Consider the following 19873-nt stretch of genomic DNA (forward strand, 5'->3'; position numbering starts at 1 on the left):
AAGCAACTTCGACAATACGTTTTCCTCCAAAAATACTTGTTTTTGCAAAGCAAATATGCAGTAATGCATTTTTCGTACGAATTCCAGTGAGCGTTTGTCCATGCTTAGTTAAAACCTCAACTTTATTAACAACGTTATTTTATCTTTCACATTTGCTATATTTTGTTTAGTTATGTGAATTTCTGTGTAGAATTAGAAATAGGGGCCGGTTTTTTAGTTTTTTAAGTAATTTGCCTACTGTTGTGGATTATAATGCACACAGCATAGCAGCTTGTTAGCTGCATGCCAATTTTTTTAAATTTTTGAATTCTTTATGTTGATATTACACATTCGTGAAACATTTCAAAGCGTTTTTAAAACTAAAAGTTTCATTTTTCGTTGAAATATTTTAACAGGACCTTTTTCGAGTGCCGCGCAGATGCTTTTCATTTTAATTTAAGTGATTTAAATACATTAATAAGAAATCTATTGCCAATAGCTTTGTAATCTATATAACCATGTGTGTCATTACTCCAGGAATATGATGCATCATGTTCTGCGAGTGTTTCAACGCAATGACAAGACATTTCATTCGCAAAAGTGCTTTGAAAAACAAAGTCGTTTCAAGCGTAAACTTACAAGATTCACGTCGAGAGGGTAAAGATTCCGCCTCACACTAATCGTATCACGTAATCAGCTCCCCTTCGGTGGATTAAGAGATAAAATCTTCACAAACTTTTCGCCTGTGGAGGGAGCAACGCTGGGGCGCTTTTATTGCTAAAAGGTGACGAGCTGGAGTGATGACTTTGCCCGACTTCGTGGCTTTTAACCTTTCGACATCACTTGGCGAATCATCATTATGAAAGCAGACCCGATCAATACTGCTCCTTCTGTGACGGTGAGACTGGTGAATATGTTCTGCTTCAGCTCAATTGTACACTCGTCGCAGCAGCGTGAAATACGAGTAGGATGCATTCAGCAGTGATTGAAACATTTCCAACGTCATAGGGTATACATTTCCCACAGTAATCTACAGTATATTGAGAAGAACTTTCGTCTTAAGCGCACCCACAACAATTCCCAGCAATGAGATGCTTTTACCTCGAGGGGTCTCTGGGCACGAATGGTGATTAAAAGCAGCTTTTTCTTGACGGCATTATCCACATCAAGCCACGGTCCGCTGTAAGCAGCTTCTGCAATGGCCATGCTCTCTTCCCGCACTTCGTTCGAGTGCCAGTAGAAGGCGAATATTTGCGTAAGGATCATGAATATGTACGCTCCAACGATAACGATCTGGGCCATCACGCTAATCTGCAAACAAACAACGATGCGTTTCAGGCAAACTCGAAACACTGGCAAACGATTTCGCTGGCATGTTACTATGTTGAGCAAGAAGAGCAACGCGCACAACATCAGTCCAAAGGAGAGGAACTCGATCAAGCAGATGTACGTTACCAAATCGTTGAGGTCCTGCACATATCTGCAAGAGAAAAAAACAACCCATCAAAAAGCCACCAGAATCGTGGGCTTTCGCTTACCGAATGATGCGTTTGTGATCTTCGATGAGCTTCTGCAGCGTGTTAGAGAGACTCTGTGTTGGTAGACCAAGGTTTTCCGACCGGAAGTTTCGCAGCTGGTGCTGCAGGGTTTTGATCTGCACCAACCCGAAAAGTGTGCTCGAAGCGAAGAAGCTGGTATAAGGGATGTACATGCAACACCCGGGGAAAGTGAGCACCAACTGCGTGATGTAGAAAATTTCGTACTGCGGAGAGTCGAAGTTGTTCACGCCCGGTATAAACATGCCATAGGGTAGACCACGTTGGCCTGTGAAGAGCGGATACACGACGAAACACCCACTGATGAAGGCTCCTAGTGCGAGGTTAGATATCGAGAGAAAACGCGCCCTTTTCGTGTAGGCCGTGACGAGTTTTCCGATCGCTTCATCCTCGAGGGTCTGCAGCCTTAGACAAAATAAAAAGGACATCAAGGCTGCAAGCAGCTCTGCAAGCATCGCAACACGAACTTACACGAATTTCCTCATACACGCGAGCAGCTCCGGCCAAAAAGGACTCGTACTTGTCACGGTTGTGCACGAGAATGAGCGTTCGAAGCTGAGATGCCACGAAAGCCCACCGAAAAACCGCAAATTAATCAACCCAAACCACCGACTCCGGCATCTCGAGGCACTTACCACGGCGTTGAAATAGAGCACCGCAAAGTAAGCATTAATAATGACCTCCTCGATGTTGCCCCAGGCCCGATAGAGGTCCGCGAACATGAACACATTCAGCACCGTCACCGGGATGATGCTGATATAGCGCCGCCAATTGTGCACAAGGACGAACGACCAGAACCGCCAAACGCGCACATTCACCGACAGCAGCGGGCAGTCAAGGACCTCCATCCTTGCGAGGTTCGAGCAGCCAAGCAGCCAAGGGAGATATCGAATCCGTCGACCCGAAACTCCGAGCGAATGAAGTTATTAAAAACCACTTAGGGAATGATGTCGATGGCGCTGCTACCGACTGCTTTTAAACGAATTTTCCGGCACCCTTGCGTGCGTGTACGTGCGCGGAAAGGGTATGATGAAAAATTCATCACCGTTAAAAACGCGGCCTCGTTTCCCTCTCGAGGGCTATTTTAAACTCTTGTGCAAGGACGAACCAGCGCCACGGTGGGCAGTATGTTTCCGGTAATGAATTAGATCAGCACGAGAGAGGAATTAAACTTTATCCTCCGTTTGCAAGTAAATGCGCTCGTTCACTCTCGACGCAATCGGTGGGGAAAAACTCGTCCTTACGATGTCAAAAGTTGGGCCCTCCTCAAGGGATACCGACCAATTAGAGTGGTGCGAGTGGAGCCACGAGGACTCGGCGTGCCGTTGGCGGGCGTATCCTTATTCGATAATTGACGGTTTCAGGTTGGGAGTCGATTCACCGGACTCTTAAACGGGTGGGAGTGTCATTTTGACGCCCTAACACCCGCCAAGACGCACCATCTTGGTGGTTTGTACACGCGAAAGCTAGCAATTAACGTCGCTCGGATCAGCGCCTAATACGTTTGGACATGGGAAAATCCACCGTGGCTCGCAACGTGTGACAAAACCGTGGCGACCATTTCCACGGCAAACGCACCAGCTTTTAAAGCCCCACACAACCGAAGGCCAATTATGGCGTATTCGCTGCAGAACTCGGTGACAAAAACTGCAACGCGATCGATTAGCGTGCGGCGAAATTCAATTATGCTCGCAATCGCAATTTCTCCGTGTCTCCGCGAAAGCAATAAACAGGTGCGCGCGCGAGCACCTGGAGGGTGCGTTTTTCACGCCACCGCATTTCCAGAATTTTCCCGGCTCAAACGCAACGTGGGCCCGATGCATTAGAAGCGCTTGATAAATTGCTTGCATGCCTCACAGCATGTGCTCCGGTTCGTCCTTGTTCGAGCGACATCGTAGGCTGTGAGATTTTTTGTTTGTGTGTGTGTGTGCTCATCTCCATTTTCCATCAGGGACGCAGGAACGCATCTCGTTCATTCGCTGCTCGGGAGTGAGTTCATACGAATTACAATTATCAGTTCGCAGCACCCAATCTACAGCCCGGAACTGCAGAGCATCACTTTTTACGCTCGAAATTATTCCCCAATCGAATAATATATCTGTGTGTCCTGCCCCCTGAGGGACTGGTACTTATTATTTTGGGATTTCCCATGCAGCACCCCATTCGTGTGTGGCATTTCAGGGCTGACAAAAATTATCTCACAGAAAGCATATGGTCCTGATCCCGTCATTATCGCAGCGTGCCATGACGACATGTCCATGACTGGTTGTGGGAGATGGAATGTGAAACCAATCAATTAAAGGCATATCGTCCCTGGTGATCCTGGGTGCGGCATCCAAGCATGCTGTTCATTGGAAAATTATGCATTTAGCGTGGGCTTTAGTTCCCCAGGGAGAATTCTCTGCGGCAAATCGACGTTAAACTTGACCCAAAATCCCTTAAAACACTCATTACACGAGCTTTTGGTCCTCAGCTCTAGCATTTGGTGTACAAGTATTGGTTTGGAAGTTTTCCATCACAAAAGTGTCCCTTTTTGTCTTTCGGCCGACGGTGGAGCAGAAATGAACGGTGCATTGGAGTTGAAAGGTATAATCCGGAAAATGGCAAGTTAATAGAAACTTTTCTTTAACTTCGCTTCTTTCACGTCCAGCGCTAATGGAAGTTCGTCCGCTTTCATGATGCATCAGAAGCCGGGAACGATGAATGGGTCCTTCCAGTGTGGTGGGCAAAGATTTCCCGCCCGCGTAATCTCGTCGGTCGAAAGTAAACTTGTTTGCAAATTCCCCTCTGCTCGCAGGGTATTTTCGCTCAACGATGGGCAGGGAAATTCCGCGTTTGGCAGGTCAGAAGTGAATGGCATTCGTGGCTTGCGCAAGAATTAGCACGAAGGTTGTAAGAAGATTAATGCGAAAATGGGACGTTTATTGTGGCCGGCTTGAGAAGCTTCACAAATCAAAGCTAAGCCTCTAAGCAAAGATCGAGAATGTGCGGTGATAATTTGTTTCGACATATTGTTTCACTTCGTATGCTCGCTTTAACAGCTTGCTAGCTTTAAGAACGGAGTCGGTCAGGACGACATCAGAGCTGGAATGGGTCCTATTCACACTTTTACAACCGGATGCAGCACCGGAACTCGAGCGGAAGGCGTTCCTCGAACTTCTATACAGCGAACAAATATAATAATGCTCCAAACGAAGCCAAACGCCGACCACCACCACCAACATCGGTACGGATGCTTTTTGATGGTGCATAAAACCCTCAAACACCCCAGCTTGAGCCGTGCTCGAGGCGTGCGGGCAACAAATTAGATTTTAGGGTTTCTGCTCGCACTGCGTCTTTGTAGGGATGATTTCATTTGTGGTGTGAATTTCCTACAGTGGTGCATTAAAATATCCAACATCTTGTGGGCTTTCAGTCAACATTGAAGCAGCACTCGAGGCGTGTGTTATTGTTTTTCCCGCCCGGAAAACCGTGCCAGGATTAGCATGCAACGTTGTACAATTTCTGGTTCACTTGGCGGACTCCGCAAGTCGAGGCGAGAGCGTGAAGGTTCGAGCTCAGCATAAGGATAACAGCCTCATTTCGAGCGATTCGAATGGCTTACGCCACCGGCGCTCGAAATGTGTGCTCGTTATTGATTAATGAAACGCACGCACACCGGTGCCGGAAAAACGAAAACGTCGTTTCAACCCCCAGCCAAAGCGAGGGATAACTTTTCCAGCCTTTGCTCTCAAACAGCGACTCCACCAAGCGCGCCCTCGCGAGTTCCCTGCGGGCAAATTAACTAATTGTGTGTGTTCACAAAAAGCGGAAGCTGCTGTTGCATCTCATCTCTCGCAAGCCGCGCAAACATCCGGCACATCGCAGCAAACCATGTTCGGGCTGCTGCCGCTCATTAGAGGAGGAAAATGCCAACCCAAAACCCAACCGACGGGGGTCTGCTCCACTGGGAGGACGCAATTTATCCTTACGAAATAGCGCTAACCGTTTGCAAACGGAAAATAAAACACGTGTGACGGTCGCAGTAGGCGCCTGTCGTTGAACACGCTGGTGTTTAGGCTTCGTGGGTTTTAGGAATGTGTGTGGGCGTGGGTTCGCTTCATCCCTGCACCACCCTAGGGCCGGAAAAGTGCTTTTGTGAGTGGCTAGAGTCGCGAGTGGCAGAAAATAATACACGCCATACCATGCGTCGGACCGCTCGGGCGGATTACTTCTCCGATGACGGCACACTGACATTGTTTTGATTGCCAACGGTGGAAAATCGATGGCCCGGTGGTGCCTTTTCCGCAGATGTGGTTCGTGGAAAATGCACTAAAAACCACCCCACCATGGGCGCCAGTAGGACGATCATCGACCGTGGACCGAATCGTGCCAGTGATCGTGTCATCCTGTTGCGGGTTTTCATGCGTTTGCACAATTTTCCCGCGTGTAGCAAGATGGGAAAACGAAGCCTCATAGCACGTGGGGAAACAAAACAGTGCTCTCTTTCTCTCACTCGCGCGCGCACTCCGATTTCCACCAAAGCAAGCCCTTAAAGCGAACACAATAGCGACCTCCTGCCGTTGTTCGGTGCGATATGATAATTTTGTTAATTTATTGCCTCAACCCGAACATCCGGCCGGTTCGACCCTATTCGGAGCCCGAGGATTACAAAATGCATCAGAACCGAGTTCGTTCGACCCGGCTGTATCGAATTTTTGTGCAATTTGTCAAGCCCACAGCCCACGACCCACGACCCACGGCCCAGGCAGGTGGCTTACTACATAGTTTTTCCCTCGGCAGGTGCTGTACCACGGGTCACATAATCCGAAACCTTTCATTCTTCCCGACCAAGGCCGGGGAACGGGTGGTTGATAATGCGTGTTGCCGTTGTAGCAACATCAGTTCGCGCTTTTCCAACCTTGCCAGGTGGTCAGCTGGTGGAGAGTGGAAAATGTGTTCGAAATATTTGCGCACTCAAGGGAAAGTCCATTATTTGCTTGACGCTCGCGCCGCTGCCACCGGTGGTGGGTTTTTCTTTTTTCGTCCTTCGACGCGGCAAGCGAGAACGCCGCTGACAGCTTGTTTTGTGATGCTTATGATGGGACTGCGCGTAACGCTGATGGTTTATAAACATCCTGCCGTGGTCGCGTGAGGCACCCCCGATAGCGTCAATAATGGTGTGCGATCTTGCGCGTGAATCTACTTTTCCAAATCGTGCCAATGAGCCACCGCCATCACCGTGGTCATTATCGGCAACCCCGCGAGTAGCCTGGCCGGGAATGGGACGTTCTGTTCAAATTGTCCCCAACCTTCGATCCGTACACCCGTGTGCTGGGCTTTACTGGCCATTAGGAACGTGCCGCTTTGCGGTCTGCTGGTCGGCTGGTAGACCACTGTTTAACTATAATTAATTGGGAGTTCACTGATAAATTCCACTTCTCGCACGGCTCCTGCCAGTCCTCGCACGTGTTCGCGTTTCGTGCTGGCCCACAATCTGCCCGTGGGAAATTAATTTCGCAGTAACGCAAAAACAACTGCGCTCTGTTAAAGCTGTGGCTGGTGGTGGACGTAGGGAGGCAATGGAGAATGGTTTGCTTTGATAAATATTGCCCCATAAAGCGGGTACGCACGGTGGAAAACCCGGAAAACCTATCCGACCGGTCGTTCGCGTGTTTGTTCGCGCATTCCGAGCACGTTTTTAGGGCCCGAAAGCCAACGCAGGATAACTTCGTCCTTTGAGTAGCTATCTGTGGGTGTGTTTGTGAGCATGTATGAATGTTTGTTGCGATGATTAACGGCCGAGGCCAGTCAGTAAAAATCACCGACGTGAAAGCGCACTGCCAAACGTCCCTGCCATCCGGCCCCTACCAAAGTCGTTTGAAGAGAAAAGGATTAAAGAATCTCGAATTACATAAATACTCGTTGAACGAACCACGGCTTGTCACTGGCAGCCTGTGCGGTGCACCGCGAATGTCCGATTTTTCACATCAAAACGAGGGTGATAAGCCATTCCGGGTGACCGAAACGGACAAACAGGAAAAACGCACGAAGCACGAGGCGGAAAAATCGCACAACCATGGCATCAAACTGTCATCCACCCGCAAACAGCCATCATTCATATTTTTCCCATTCATACTCGCGCCCACCGCCGGGGAAAGCCTTCCAACACTTTCGCTGTCCGCGTTCAAGACGGCCGAGTCGTCTGTAAGGATACTTTTTCCACACTGACGCCGGTGTTGACGCCGTGTCGGCGCCAGACGGTTGACTTGGCTGCCTTCCGTCGTCCTGTCGTTGTGAGGCCGGATTCTTTTTCATTTTTCCAGCACCCTCCAAGGTGTCGCCAGCGGAAGAAGCGGCCTTCGTTACGCCCAATGACGCCGAAGGACCCACATTCACAGAACCAAAGAGAAAGAGAGAGAGAGAGAGAGATGGTTTCTTGATTGGAAATCCATCGGCCAGGACGCTGTGGTTACAGCTCGGCATCTGACAGGGGCATTCCGGGTCGAATCACCATCGCCTTAATTAAGTCCATTTTGCGAGGGGGAAAATCAAGCATCGACCCGTGTTGACAAGATGTTCAATTAACCACCCGCGGTAGGCGGGACGGTTCAGGCGGGAGGGGGGGGGGGGTGTGGGTGGACGAACGGGATGCACAAGGTCCGAAAGCGAGACAGAGCATCGAAATTGCAGTCTTCCGTCGTTCCGTGAGGCCAGTAATGGGAACAAGCAGGATGATCTAATTCGAATTTCGCCCAAGAAAGCGTTAATTAGCTCGATTATGGCCCTTTTTCTTTGTGCCGTTGTTGATCGCTTGACCAGCAGGAAGGAAATGAACGCAAAGCACCGTTTCCGGACTGCACGAAGAAGCTGTCCAGCTTGGACTCGTTGGTGGTGATGGTGATACTGGAAACTGCTCCTTTCGCATCGTATTTTACGATCCTTGGAACGACTGTTCGTGCCAACGAGGCGCAGTGTATCATGCAAATATCGCACGGTGAAAAGTCATCAACTGAAACCAGGCCACGACTGTTGGGACCGTTTCGATATTGTGCTGTCTATTTACAGTCATTTAAAAACCAAATGAGAGCTTTATGGCTGCGGATAGGGAGCCAGTATGCCGTTGCATAAATCAGACACTTACGTCGTATCGAAGCGTCAATAACACGCAATAGAAGAAGCGATTAAAATCGATTGAAGGGTCGAGGGTGAGTGTGAAAATTTATCCAACGCGTTTCCGGTGCAGACTCAGGATGAGGAATTAAATCGATTAGGAACCCATTTCATGTGTCTTGGAAGATTTCCGATCGAATGAAACATTCATGAGATCTTGCGCCATTGCACCCGAGCAGATCTGTACCAGCCACATCCGGAATCCGCTCTTTTGCCAGCAAAAGTTGCCAGGACTACCCCCACAAGTCGTTTCTCCACCACGCACACCGAACCGTTAAATCTTTCCGAGAAGGAAGAGCTATCGTCGTCATGTACGTCAGCTTCTGTGGAGTGCAACTATTGTGACTGAAACTATGATGTATGTGCCACTGACACGGGCTGAAACGCTCAAGCGACTTCTTCAGCTCCAGTTATTTATGCTAAGTGACAACAATGTCCTTCGGAGGCCGCATGCATATTTGACGCCTCCGCAAAACCACACACACACATACACCCACTCCGGCATCCTTCGGGAGTAGGCCAGGGAGTGTGATGTACCGTACCATGTCCGCATATGCTGCCACGTTTGCATGACGCACTCGAGACAGCGTCCATGGCATCACCACCGGGAAGTGATGTGAAGGTCCTTTGGAAGTCACTTGTTGAGTTTGCTGATTACGGCGCGTGTGAACGGCATTTCGGGGTTACACGATGACGGAAACCGGAACAACCGCACGAGCTTGATTCAGGCTCATACTCAGCAGACATGCAAAGCCTAGAACAAATCGTATATGCAGGACATTGTCGCGTACATTTACACATACGGTACATGTACCGTAAATAATGACCACATGTTCTTTCAAACTTTTTCACATTGTGTAATCAGCAACGAACGGTTACATCCAGCCAAGCACGCTTAAAAGGATAACAAAGAGCCGAAAAAGTAGCGGATAGCTGCAGGTGATTATTGCAGCAGAAGTGCAATCGTTCTCCATTCTATCAAAATGCCTGCAGTCCAAAGAACGAGCACTCCCGCAGCACCGTTTAACAACTGTACTTTAAGTGTACTGATGGAAATGTATTCACGCCCTAGTTAGGTGCAGGCCACCCACTCAAACGTTGCTTTAACGTGCTGCAGCGAAAGAGGGCCGCAAAAGGCAGAATTGAAAAGCACCTAAAAGCGCTTCTCGACTATTTGCAGTAATTTCCTCCGCGCGGTACCGACTCAACTGTGAAAAACTAACTTAGTCAGTATCTATTAATTGCTCTTTTCTTTCCACCCCGCCCAGTAGGTGGAGAAAAAGATGGGAGAGAAAAGCCAGAAATGAAATTATTTGGCCCGGAACAAAGGAGAATCTTGCAGCATTTGAGGGTTTTGGGAGGCGAAAAAAACCAGTGGTTCGAGTGTGGTTTTTGTTGCCAGTTTCGCCTTATTATTTCCTTCCGCCCTGAAGCGTCCTTTAAAGATGGCGACCGAGTGCGCCATATCGCGCTCGTCACCCTTTTGCAGTGAAGGGAAAAGTCGCTAAAGCACTTGTACGGATTATAATCCACCGGCTGTTCGGCTGGTGGCGTAATGATAAATGAAGTCAGGTATCACAGGAAGGCAGCAGCGAAAGTTGGCCTACCGTGTGATGGTCGTTTCTTTTGATGGTCTTAAATTCGAGAATTACGCTCACTGTCGGAGGATCTAAAAAAAGTGGAAACGATTCGGTAACTCTTTTTATGCGACTTACAATTCAACGCATTTACCTTCGCCAGACGCTGATTGTTCGCTTTCTGCGAATTGTTGCACGGGATGCGTCCAACTGCATTCGCTGCACTTTTTTCCGCCGTTCCTACGGCAAATAGCACCATCGTACATCTCGTCCACCAGACGCTCTGGTGCGCGAATCAGATGCCAAAAAACTATTCCCGACATCAATTGGAATTCCAATCGAACGTTTACGTTTTGTCGATTCCGCAAACTCGGCGTGCATTCCGTCGTAGCAGCGTTGTTTTTACCGTTCGTTCGCTTCTTCGTAAAGGTCCTGAGAAATCGAGCATGCAAGGGATGGTTTTAGGGTGCATTATGGCGATTGCCCTGGGAAGAAGGGATTTTCAGCGCCACGAACTCCAGATGAATTGCTGCAATCAATTACTGACTGCATGAGCGATGTTTTAATTGAAATTTTCACTAAACAAATGTGGCTCGCGATGTGGTAGGGCCCATGAAAAACAGGCAGTAAAAAGGCACACACTACCGTGGATAGGTTCACTCAGCGCATAATAAGGTCGCGAAGGTTTGCGCTAAAGTGCAATGCTAATTAAAATCGTTTCTCTGCATCCGTTGCGAAACTTGACGACTACTACTGCCATGAAGTGGAACCAGCTTCGTGCAATAATGGCTCTCAACCCGTTGACTGTCGTCTGTGCACTTCTAGGTGCAGCCAATGAACATACGTTACATCGTAATATATGAAGTTGGTGGTTTCAAAATAGCTCCTCGATGCTCTTTACGTCATAAATGCAGTGAGTAATGTTAGTTTCATCGGCTTCATACGCGTACTTTGTCACTCGGTGAGTCCTTTTTCACGTTTGTCTCGGTTCATCGCACGTGCCATGTACCCAAGCGATGGAGTGCACGTTCTAAACGCCGGCCGGGCTGGGTCGACGTTAGATACGTGACCACTCGCAACCCCAACGACCTCGGTTCGCAACCTCGCAACCAGTTGCATCCCATCCAGATGCATCTCCAGTGGATGTTAAGTACCGGCAATAATCCATAATATTATGATTGCCTCTTCGGTGCTCCAACGTGCCGTTTGCCGTTTGGTGGAGCAGTTTTGGCAGACGATTCGTCACTCCCGAGAGCAAGGTTCAAGTAACAGAGTAGCAGAACGCAGCTTGAGTTCATCAACCGAAAGGAACGATGCGCCACATATGGGTCGTTTTTGGGTCACACAAGAACGAGCGATTTATCGAGCGAGTTTGCAGGGTCACACAGGGTGTAGTTCCGTCCGCCATTGAAATTCCGAACGTACCCAAATGCAGGGCGCATCTTCGCGTTCCTTTCTCGACCGTTACTGCAGTTTGACATTTCACTCTCCAACTCAGCTCAACCGTTGTTCGATCACAGGCATCAAATCCCGGCCACGTACACGCGACAGGACCACGTAGGCTCCCAGCGGAACCCTACGGAAGTCCGGAGTGTCCCAATCTACAGGATGCGAGCTGCGCAGCATCGAACATGACCGGCTTCAAGCGTACGCGAATAAATCTGATTTGGAGACGAGTTTTTCCTTTCCACAGTTCACCGGCAACCGTCGGACCCATCCATCGTCAATTCATGTCACAATATTTCGCGCTCCACACGGAGCCATAGATTATGCATCGCTACCGCAAAAGGGCCGCTCTGGTGTACTCCCCAATGTGAAAAAAAACCACTGCTCGCATTCTCTCCATCTCCAAAATGGGTGACATGTTTGTGCGGATGGGTGGTTGTGCTTTCAAACAATTAGCGAGCGCGGTCGTAACTGTGGGCTGTGTATTCTCCCAATCCGCCATTTTTTTTTGCTTTCTCGCATTTTTTGTCGTTGCTCCCACTCCCTCCCAATCACCAATCACCAGTTGCCTCGGGCGGGAAACGTGCATTCTATTTCCCGATGCATTCGCGTGTGACAGGGAGCGCAGCGTCGCATGAATTGTTGATTGTGGACCGGCCTGGCGATTGTTTGGCGCAGGCTTATCCCTGCAAGGATCGGGTCAAACAACCGCAATACATGATTGTATACCGCGCTGGCGGGGATGTGTTTTTGTAGGTCGGTTTTGTGTTTCGGAAACGACACACAACGCATCGTCCGGTGATAACGTTTGATGGATTTTATTTCATCGAACATTCTGTGGATGCTTTATGTTTCATGCGCGGCATTGGTGACGATACCAAGTGTCCTTACGGTGTGTTCGAAACCGTGGGCTATTCCCAACGAGCAGCAGTACCTGTGCAAAGCCGCTTAGTTGAACGTTCGTCGCAGTCAATAAAACTACAGCTAGAAGTAGAGGAATTCAACATCGCGTAGCAGCAGTCTGCAATCGACCCACTTTCTTCATCCAGCTGCGGTCTTTGAAATGTGCTAACGATATCCAAATAATCTGTCTTTGCACGAAGTCGGAAGCAAGATTGTTACTCAACTTGGTGTTCTCTCACCAACGGAAAAATCGAAAAAAAGAACGACAGCAGCTCAACGAACGGTGGAACCCACTTGCACAACACCAAACCCTTAAATAATCTCATTAGGTGCATGTGTTTTTCTGGTTTCACTCGAACGGAAGACATCCCTGGGATCTGCTCTGCTCCATTTCGACCCCATTCTCGGTCAACCATCGAAACCAACCCACGATGGCCATCGATACCTCAGTTCTGTGCGAGTTGCTCACCCAATCGATGGGCCAACATGGAGTTTTCCCGAGTAGCATGTGGTTCCACGAGCTGTTTGCACCATTTTCTCACTTCCCATCCCGATGCGGTTCTGCGAAGGAAATGAAACACATTCGTCGCCTAGCGGCGATGACAGCTTCCATGCATAACAGCTGGAAGTGGAACGGAGTGCCTTAGGGACCGAGGTTGAATTATGCATGTACGCCCGCCCGTTAATTGTGTACCTTTCGCTGGAAAGTGCTCGAAACGAGCTAAAAACCAGTTCAAACGAGGATCCTTTCCTTTTTCTCTCAAATGCAGCGCACAATGGTTGAACGTGTGTGTGTGCAGTGGGGAATCTGCAGAAGCGTTACATTCCGTGACTGATCACATTCCTCCGGGATTCGTTTGAAGGAGTTCGGGTTCCGTGACAGTCATGTTAGCAGATTGTATGGAAATATAAATTTCCACCTCTTCAACTCTCTCTCTCTCTCTCTCTCTCTCTCTGAAAGGCAACGCTTGTTTCCGTGGGTTTGTCTTCCGCTGGCTGATTGGAGGTTGAAAAAGTTAACTCAACAATCGAAACCGGCAGATAGTTGACGGTGTTCCGATTTTCAATCACAAACGAGCGCGGTTCGCGTGGCAATGCAGCAATGCAACTGCACCGGCGTATTGCAACCATCTCCCTTCCTGCGAGACAATCACGAAACTTTTAACGAAATAAAGTGAACTTTTGTGTTTCGATGCGCCATGGAAACTTTTGGCAGCACTCATCGCTCGACTGTGCGGGACGTGTTTGTAACCACGTGTAGGGTGCGGCTGTGACTAGCTGGATAGAACCTGAAGGGATAGAACCAGGATGCACGCAGGCACAAGTGCAAATGATCGCCACGTCGCGGAACTCCGTCGCACACACGGAATCAAAATTAAGACAAACTGGTTACTGTAAGATTCCGCCGAGAAGTGTCGAGTGCCGAGGTGGAAATGGCGATGTTTGAGCGCGTGCCAAAGTTGAGATAAAACAAATTACGGAGCCCACTTCGTGTCACACGAGTCCTGCGTATCACGCGAACGCCTCACCCAAGTCCTGTAGAAAGATCCGTGCCGCGTTAGACAAAGGACAGACAGGGATAACAAACTTAGAAGGCGTATATTGGAAAAGTTGATCCTCTCCGCCGACGAAACTTGCACGGGAACTTTCGTCCGGGGCCGCCAAAAATCTTCCCGGAAACAACCTCTACAAGTGGTGCATCCTTTCCTGGCGGCATGCAAATTGCATTCGGCCACGAAAAGTGGTGGTGCTAATCAAATTACTGCCTAGCAATGACGCACAATTAAACGGTGCGGGCGGAGAGTTTCATTTCCAGCTGCGGCAGGCAAATGAACCCGTTAGGATAATGGGAGCGGTGTTAAAGGCTCAGTAAAAGTCCCTTTCAACACGAAGGATTACTCGAAGGAGCGGCTCAAATGTGTACACAAAACGGCCGTTTATCGCTAATCCGAAATTAAAACCTTCCAGAGTCGGAGCTTCGACTGAGAGTCAATGTTTTATCAATCGGCGTACCGAGCAGGACTCGACAGCTCATGCAATATGCAACCACGCGGCTCAGTCGGAAATAAGTTTTGAAAAGCCGTCGGAACACAAATATCCCGCACCCGGAGTTTCGCGGCTGAGGACCGAGTGGGAAGGGCGGAATGCATAATGTATAAATTTATGAAAACTTCCTCCCACCATGCCCAAAACGCGGCCGCGGATCAGCGAAGGGCTGGTCATACGCTCAATTTCACCTGCCCATTAGAAGTTTCATTAAGCGAGAATCAACAAATAAACTAACAACCGTTTAGCACGGTCACGAGAAAGGCAATATAGAAAGCTCTGTGAACGGACGGTTATTCCAACGCATGTAATTAATTATGAAGCAACATCCTGCTGCTGGACGGCTTCGCAAATAGAAACGGCCACTGCACGGTGAAATCCTGGCGCAGGATCGCGGAACAACGAACAGCTCTCGTTGGCGTTCTTGGGATCGAGAGAGGTTTTATTTGCGGCCTTCTCGCGATATTGAGCGCGCTTACAGTCGATGGATTTATAATTAAACATGTTTGAAGAGAAACAATCGGGGTGGTAATGGTGCTCGAAGATCAAAGCTTACGATGATTGGATGCAATTGGGCTCATATCATGCCAGATTGGATTTACTGTGGCAGACCTGAAATACGCCTGTTTGAGAAAACCGTGATATCGAAGCAGGCGGTTCCTGGCGATGTAATATGAGATGGAAAACTGCTACTGCTTTAGGTAAAGGAACAAATACACATGCCAATTGTCGGGTAAATGCTTAAAATTTGCTCCAAAAGTGCTAGGTCCAAAGAGCAGTAGATAAGCTTAAATAAAGCAACGAAAAAACCCTCCATTCCTATCCAAATCCGACGTAATCTTTCGCCCCGATTTATACGTATGATTTAATGATTGTTAAGCGTGTTGCATCACAGTAACATCGGCCATTGGCGCTGCCGTCGTCTCTATTGACTCTCATAAATTTCCAATATGCACATCCTGCAGCCCTCGGGGAAGCTGGGACGGTTCGGAAATGGCAACGAACGATAATTTATTGGTATATGAAAATCAACTCGCAAGCCCTGCGGCCACCCATGCGGAACGGGACCGTTGCATACACGCTGCTGGGCGACGGCTGCTGGCCGTAATTTGAATTGAATGGTTTTGGAATCCGCCAAAAACCCCACATGTGCATCGAGTGCGGTGCCCTCCGGGAGGCCGAACTCAAGCAGCCCAAAGATCCGACGAAAATCGTCGGCCCTTGGCGTCGGGCGGCATTCGGCTTCCTTCCTGAGCCCTGGAATGCACGCGGTCGCAAGTTTCTCGGTGGCCGATTTTAGGCCATCGCTAAAGGCAGATGAGGAGGAGGAGAAGAAGAAGAAGAAGAAGCAAATAAAAAAACGACGCCCTTTCCACCCGCGGTGGGCCATTTTCTCGAGCGGTCCTGGCAACGGTCCAAAAGGATTTCGGTTTCTTTTCGCTCGCTCGTCGCGTGGTTTTTGTACGAAGTCGTACGCTTCGAATGAATGGAGCAGAAAGTCACATCGGTTGGCAGGACGTTGGCTGAGCTAGTTGAGCTGAGCTGGACCGGCATTGGCACACGAAATGAATGGAAACGGGCGCACTGCCGAAACACAAGCCTCGTCCCACTCCAGCTAACCTGATCGACATGTTCGTCCTATGTTGTCCCGAATTTCCCTGCAGCTGAATGGCTCTCGAGTGCAAGGGCTGCAGCAAGAGGGCCGAAAAAAAAAACAAACTAAACAGAACAAGCACATGATTCGGTGTCGCACAGTGACCGACAAAAAAAAGCACACACGAACGGAATGAAATGAATTCCACATCACTGAACGTACCGGAGCAGCACCTCATCTCACCGCAGGATGCATCGGGTGCATTTCCGCCATTTGCAGCGCGTCCTGGTTCATTTCCACGTTTCCGCCCTAACGTGCCCGTGGCAGTTCGGTCGGTTTCCGGCTGGTTGTGGTAGGTCTTCTAGCAGTAGCAGCAGTAGCAGCAGCACCTTGCGTGTCGTGTGGTTTTAAACGTTCTGCAGCGAGGTGGAACATTGTGTGCTTGAAGATGCGGAAAACGGAACCCACGGATGCCCACATCCGTCCGAGGCTGGCCGCGGAATCTGATTGACGCACCGATTCCGATAGTCTTCCATGGATCCAAAGGACTCCTGATCGGTCATGCACACAGAATTCCTCCTTCAACGCGGCTCAAGCGCGCTTTAAAACGATTCCACGCAGCTGTGGTCTTCTCACGGATCGTTTCCGAAAGAAAAGCGCCACAGTTTCCAGTTCAAATGAACTTGTTCGCTTCCGATGAAGGGCGGTCACCGCAGCCTATCATTTGCTCCTAAAGTCATGGTCCGCAATTAATTTGATTATAATCAATTTGAATTCCATCGTCCTGAGGTGGCCCCTATAAATACCCCACGCAAGCACCGGTGGCAAAGCGGAAAATTCGGAAAATGCTGATCGAAGAGTGTCCGATAATTGACGTCAACGTGAAGGTGTGGCTGTTCTGGTCGTACCTGCGGCAACCACGGCTGGCTCGCTTCCTGGTCGGCTGCATTCCAGTGGCCATCCTGAACCTGTGTCAGTTCCTCAAACTCTACTCCTCATGGGGTGACATGAGCGAGCTCATCATCAACGGATATTTCACCGTGTTGTACTTCAATTTGGTCGTAAGTGATCGTCATTGCTCGTCCTATTCCAGCTGAATGCATTCATCGATTTCGGAGGGACGCTTCTAACGTTTATTTTCACCTTCATCACCCCTGGTAACGGTACCCCGCGTGACGACAGTTGCGAACGTCCTTTCTCGTGACCAACCGGCGGAAATTTGAGAAGTTTTTCGAAGGCGTTGCCGCGGAGTACGTCCAACTCGAGGTGACACGTGGTTCGGGGCCGGGCCTTAGAAGCTTCTGTTTACCGTGCGGTCGCGGTTGTTTGCACTCATCTCTCAAACCCCTTTCGCAGAAAAACAACGACATCCGACCCGTGCTGCAGCAGTACACCCGCCGAGGGCGCATGCTATCGATTTCGAACCTGTGGCTAGGCGTCTTCATTAGTGCCTGCTTTGTGACCTATCCTCTGTTTGTGCCGGGGCGCGGTCTACCATACAGCGTCTCGATACCGGGCATAGACGTGCTCGCCTCGCCGACCTACGAGGTCCTGTTTGTGTTGCAGGTTTACCTCACCTTTCCGGCTTGCTGCATGTACATTCCGTTCACCAGCTTTTACGCGACCTGCACCCTCTTCGCGTTGGTCCAGATCGCTGCCCTTAAGCAACGCCTTGGTCGGCTTCGTGAAGCCACTCCTGGAGACATTAGTCCTGGGGCTTTATTTCGCGAGCTAAAGGCGTGCCTAAAGTATCACAAACAAATCATCACGTAAGTCAGCCCAATCGCGCTCCCGGACATGGTTTTCTGTTAATGCTCGCCTTCCTGTGAAACAGATACGTGCATGACCTCAACTCACTCGTCACCTACCTATGTCTGCTTGAATTCCTGTCGTTCGGAATGATGCTTTGCGCGTTGCTATTTCTGCTGAGCATCGTAAGTGTGCTTGACCTTTCGTCCTTCGATCGATGACGTAATCATTCCGTTCCTCAACAGAGCAATCAGTTGGCGCAGATAATAATGATAGGGTCTTACATCTTCATGATACTCTCGCAGATGTTCGCCTTTTACTGGCATGCCAACGAAGTGCTCGAACAGGTAAGCTAGGGATTTTGGGAAAATCAGGCGCACTGTCCACCCTGATCCTTGAGTTTACTCCTTGATTTTCCATACCAGAGCCTTGGAATCGGGGATGCCATCTACAATGGAGCTTGGCCAAACTTTGAGGAACCTGTCAGGAAGATGCTCATACTCATCATTGCCCGGGCTCAGCGACCGATGGCGGTAGGTGTACAGGACTTTTTGTCTACAAAACTTACTCCTTTGAGTCCTTTCTTTCTCTCCAGATCAAGGTGGGCAACGTGTACCCGATGACATTGGAAATGTTTCAAAAGCTTCTGAACGTTTCCTACTCATACTTTACTCTGCTGCGACGTGTATACAATTAGGATGAGATGGAAAGGATACACTGCTGCTCCGATTGCTATCGATTTGCCGCATATCAGTGCGAAAGTCGATCCATTAGCGGTCACGAAGTCACCGTCTTTATCCGGGATGATCTCATGAAAGTTGCCCCAAGAGCTCACCATTATACTTGGCCGCAACATCGAGGGAAAAGTTCCTCGCAAAAGCTTATCGCGCTTCAGTCACTATCGCTCGTATCGCGCCCCAGTCGTTGGTGCGAATAAACTGCATAACGTAAACCGAAAAGAATCCCGAGTGCATCATTGTCCTGCCACCATTAGGGTTGTTACTGAACTTTTCGTTTCGATGCACATTTTTACTTCGGCGCTCTGCGAGATCGAGAGGGCAATAGATAATCGTTTGCTCGCGTAAATGGCTAACGATTGGAAGGAAACTCGACTCATACTTCATTTCCATGTTAATTGAAACCAAGCGAAACGGGCGCTGATGCTGACGGAGCTGCCACCACCGGAGATCCGTATCCGCTTTCCGGTGTATCCTTGCCAGCGATGTTATCTAGTTTTTATTCCATCCCCGCGCTTCCAAGCTTGGTCTCTTCTCTGCACCGCAGCGCAATCAGATGACGATGGGGTTAGTTATCCCAGCGCAACTATGCAAAAACACGACCAACAAACACAGTTTCGCGTCTCGGGCTTCCACCCTGCCAGCCAGTGCAGTTGTATCATTGTTGTTTTGCCTCTAATACCCCGGTGCTACATGCTCATGCTCATGCTCGTTCGCGTACGGGTCGGCGAGCGCAATGGAAGGAGCAAACTACAAAGCACCAGCGCCTCGGTTTCATTTCGGGCTCTACAACCACGACCGGTTTCGCCAACGGAGCATCACTATTGTGTCCGGGGCAGCTTATGGTGCGGGTTTATGCTGCAGCTCGACTGTACGGGGCAACAATGCGATGTTGCTTTCTTTCTGGAGCGAAAGCAGACCGACTGACCAGTAACGTGGAAATGTTTAATTAAAGTTGTAATTGACAATGGCCAGTTCGAGAGGTGGCGAGGCGATTTGGTGTGGTTTGCAAATTTGATTTTCACAGATTCGAGCGCAATTGTAATGCATCGAGGATTTGTCCGAGCAGTCGGTGTCGTCCGAATTAATTTGCTGTACATACGCTTTGCAGAGAGCGTCGTTTGTGTAACCGAA

General features: G+C 49.2%; 2 protein-coding genes across 2 annotated transcripts; one reads left to right on the forward strand and one right to left on the reverse strand.

The window, feature by feature from the left end:
• Positions 1 to 907: 907 nt before the first annotated feature.
• Positions 908 to 2383, reverse strand: LOC128723672 (odorant receptor Or2-like). Its single transcript, XM_053817433.1, has 6 exons — positions 2171 to 2383; positions 2007 to 2090; positions 1518 to 1933; positions 1360 to 1459; positions 1081 to 1290; positions 908 to 1009 (listed from the first exon to the last, which is right to left on the reverse strand). The coding sequence occupies exons 1-6, from the start codon at positions 2381 to 2383 to the stop codon at positions 908 to 910; spliced, it is 1125 nt and encodes a 374-aa protein (XP_053673408.1).
• A 14715-nt stretch (positions 2384 to 17098) lies between these two features.
• On the forward strand, positions 17099 to 18699 carry LOC128727402 (odorant receptor Or2). The gene is made up of 7 exons (XM_053821310.1): positions 17099 to 17314; positions 17436 to 17519; positions 17610 to 18022; positions 18088 to 18187; positions 18248 to 18349; positions 18428 to 18535; positions 18598 to 18699. Exons 1-7 carry the CDS (start codon positions 17099 to 17101, stop codon positions 18697 to 18699), a joined length of 1125 nt encoding a protein of 374 aa, XP_053677285.1.
• Positions 18700 to 19873: the final 1174 nt, after the last annotated feature.

Source organism: Anopheles nili, chromosome 3 (genome assembly GCF_943737925.1).
Source record: "Anopheles nili chromosome 3, idAnoNiliSN_F5_01, whole genome shotgun sequence".
Taxonomy (NCBI): domain Eukaryota; kingdom Metazoa; phylum Arthropoda; class Insecta; order Diptera; family Culicidae; genus Anopheles; species Anopheles nili.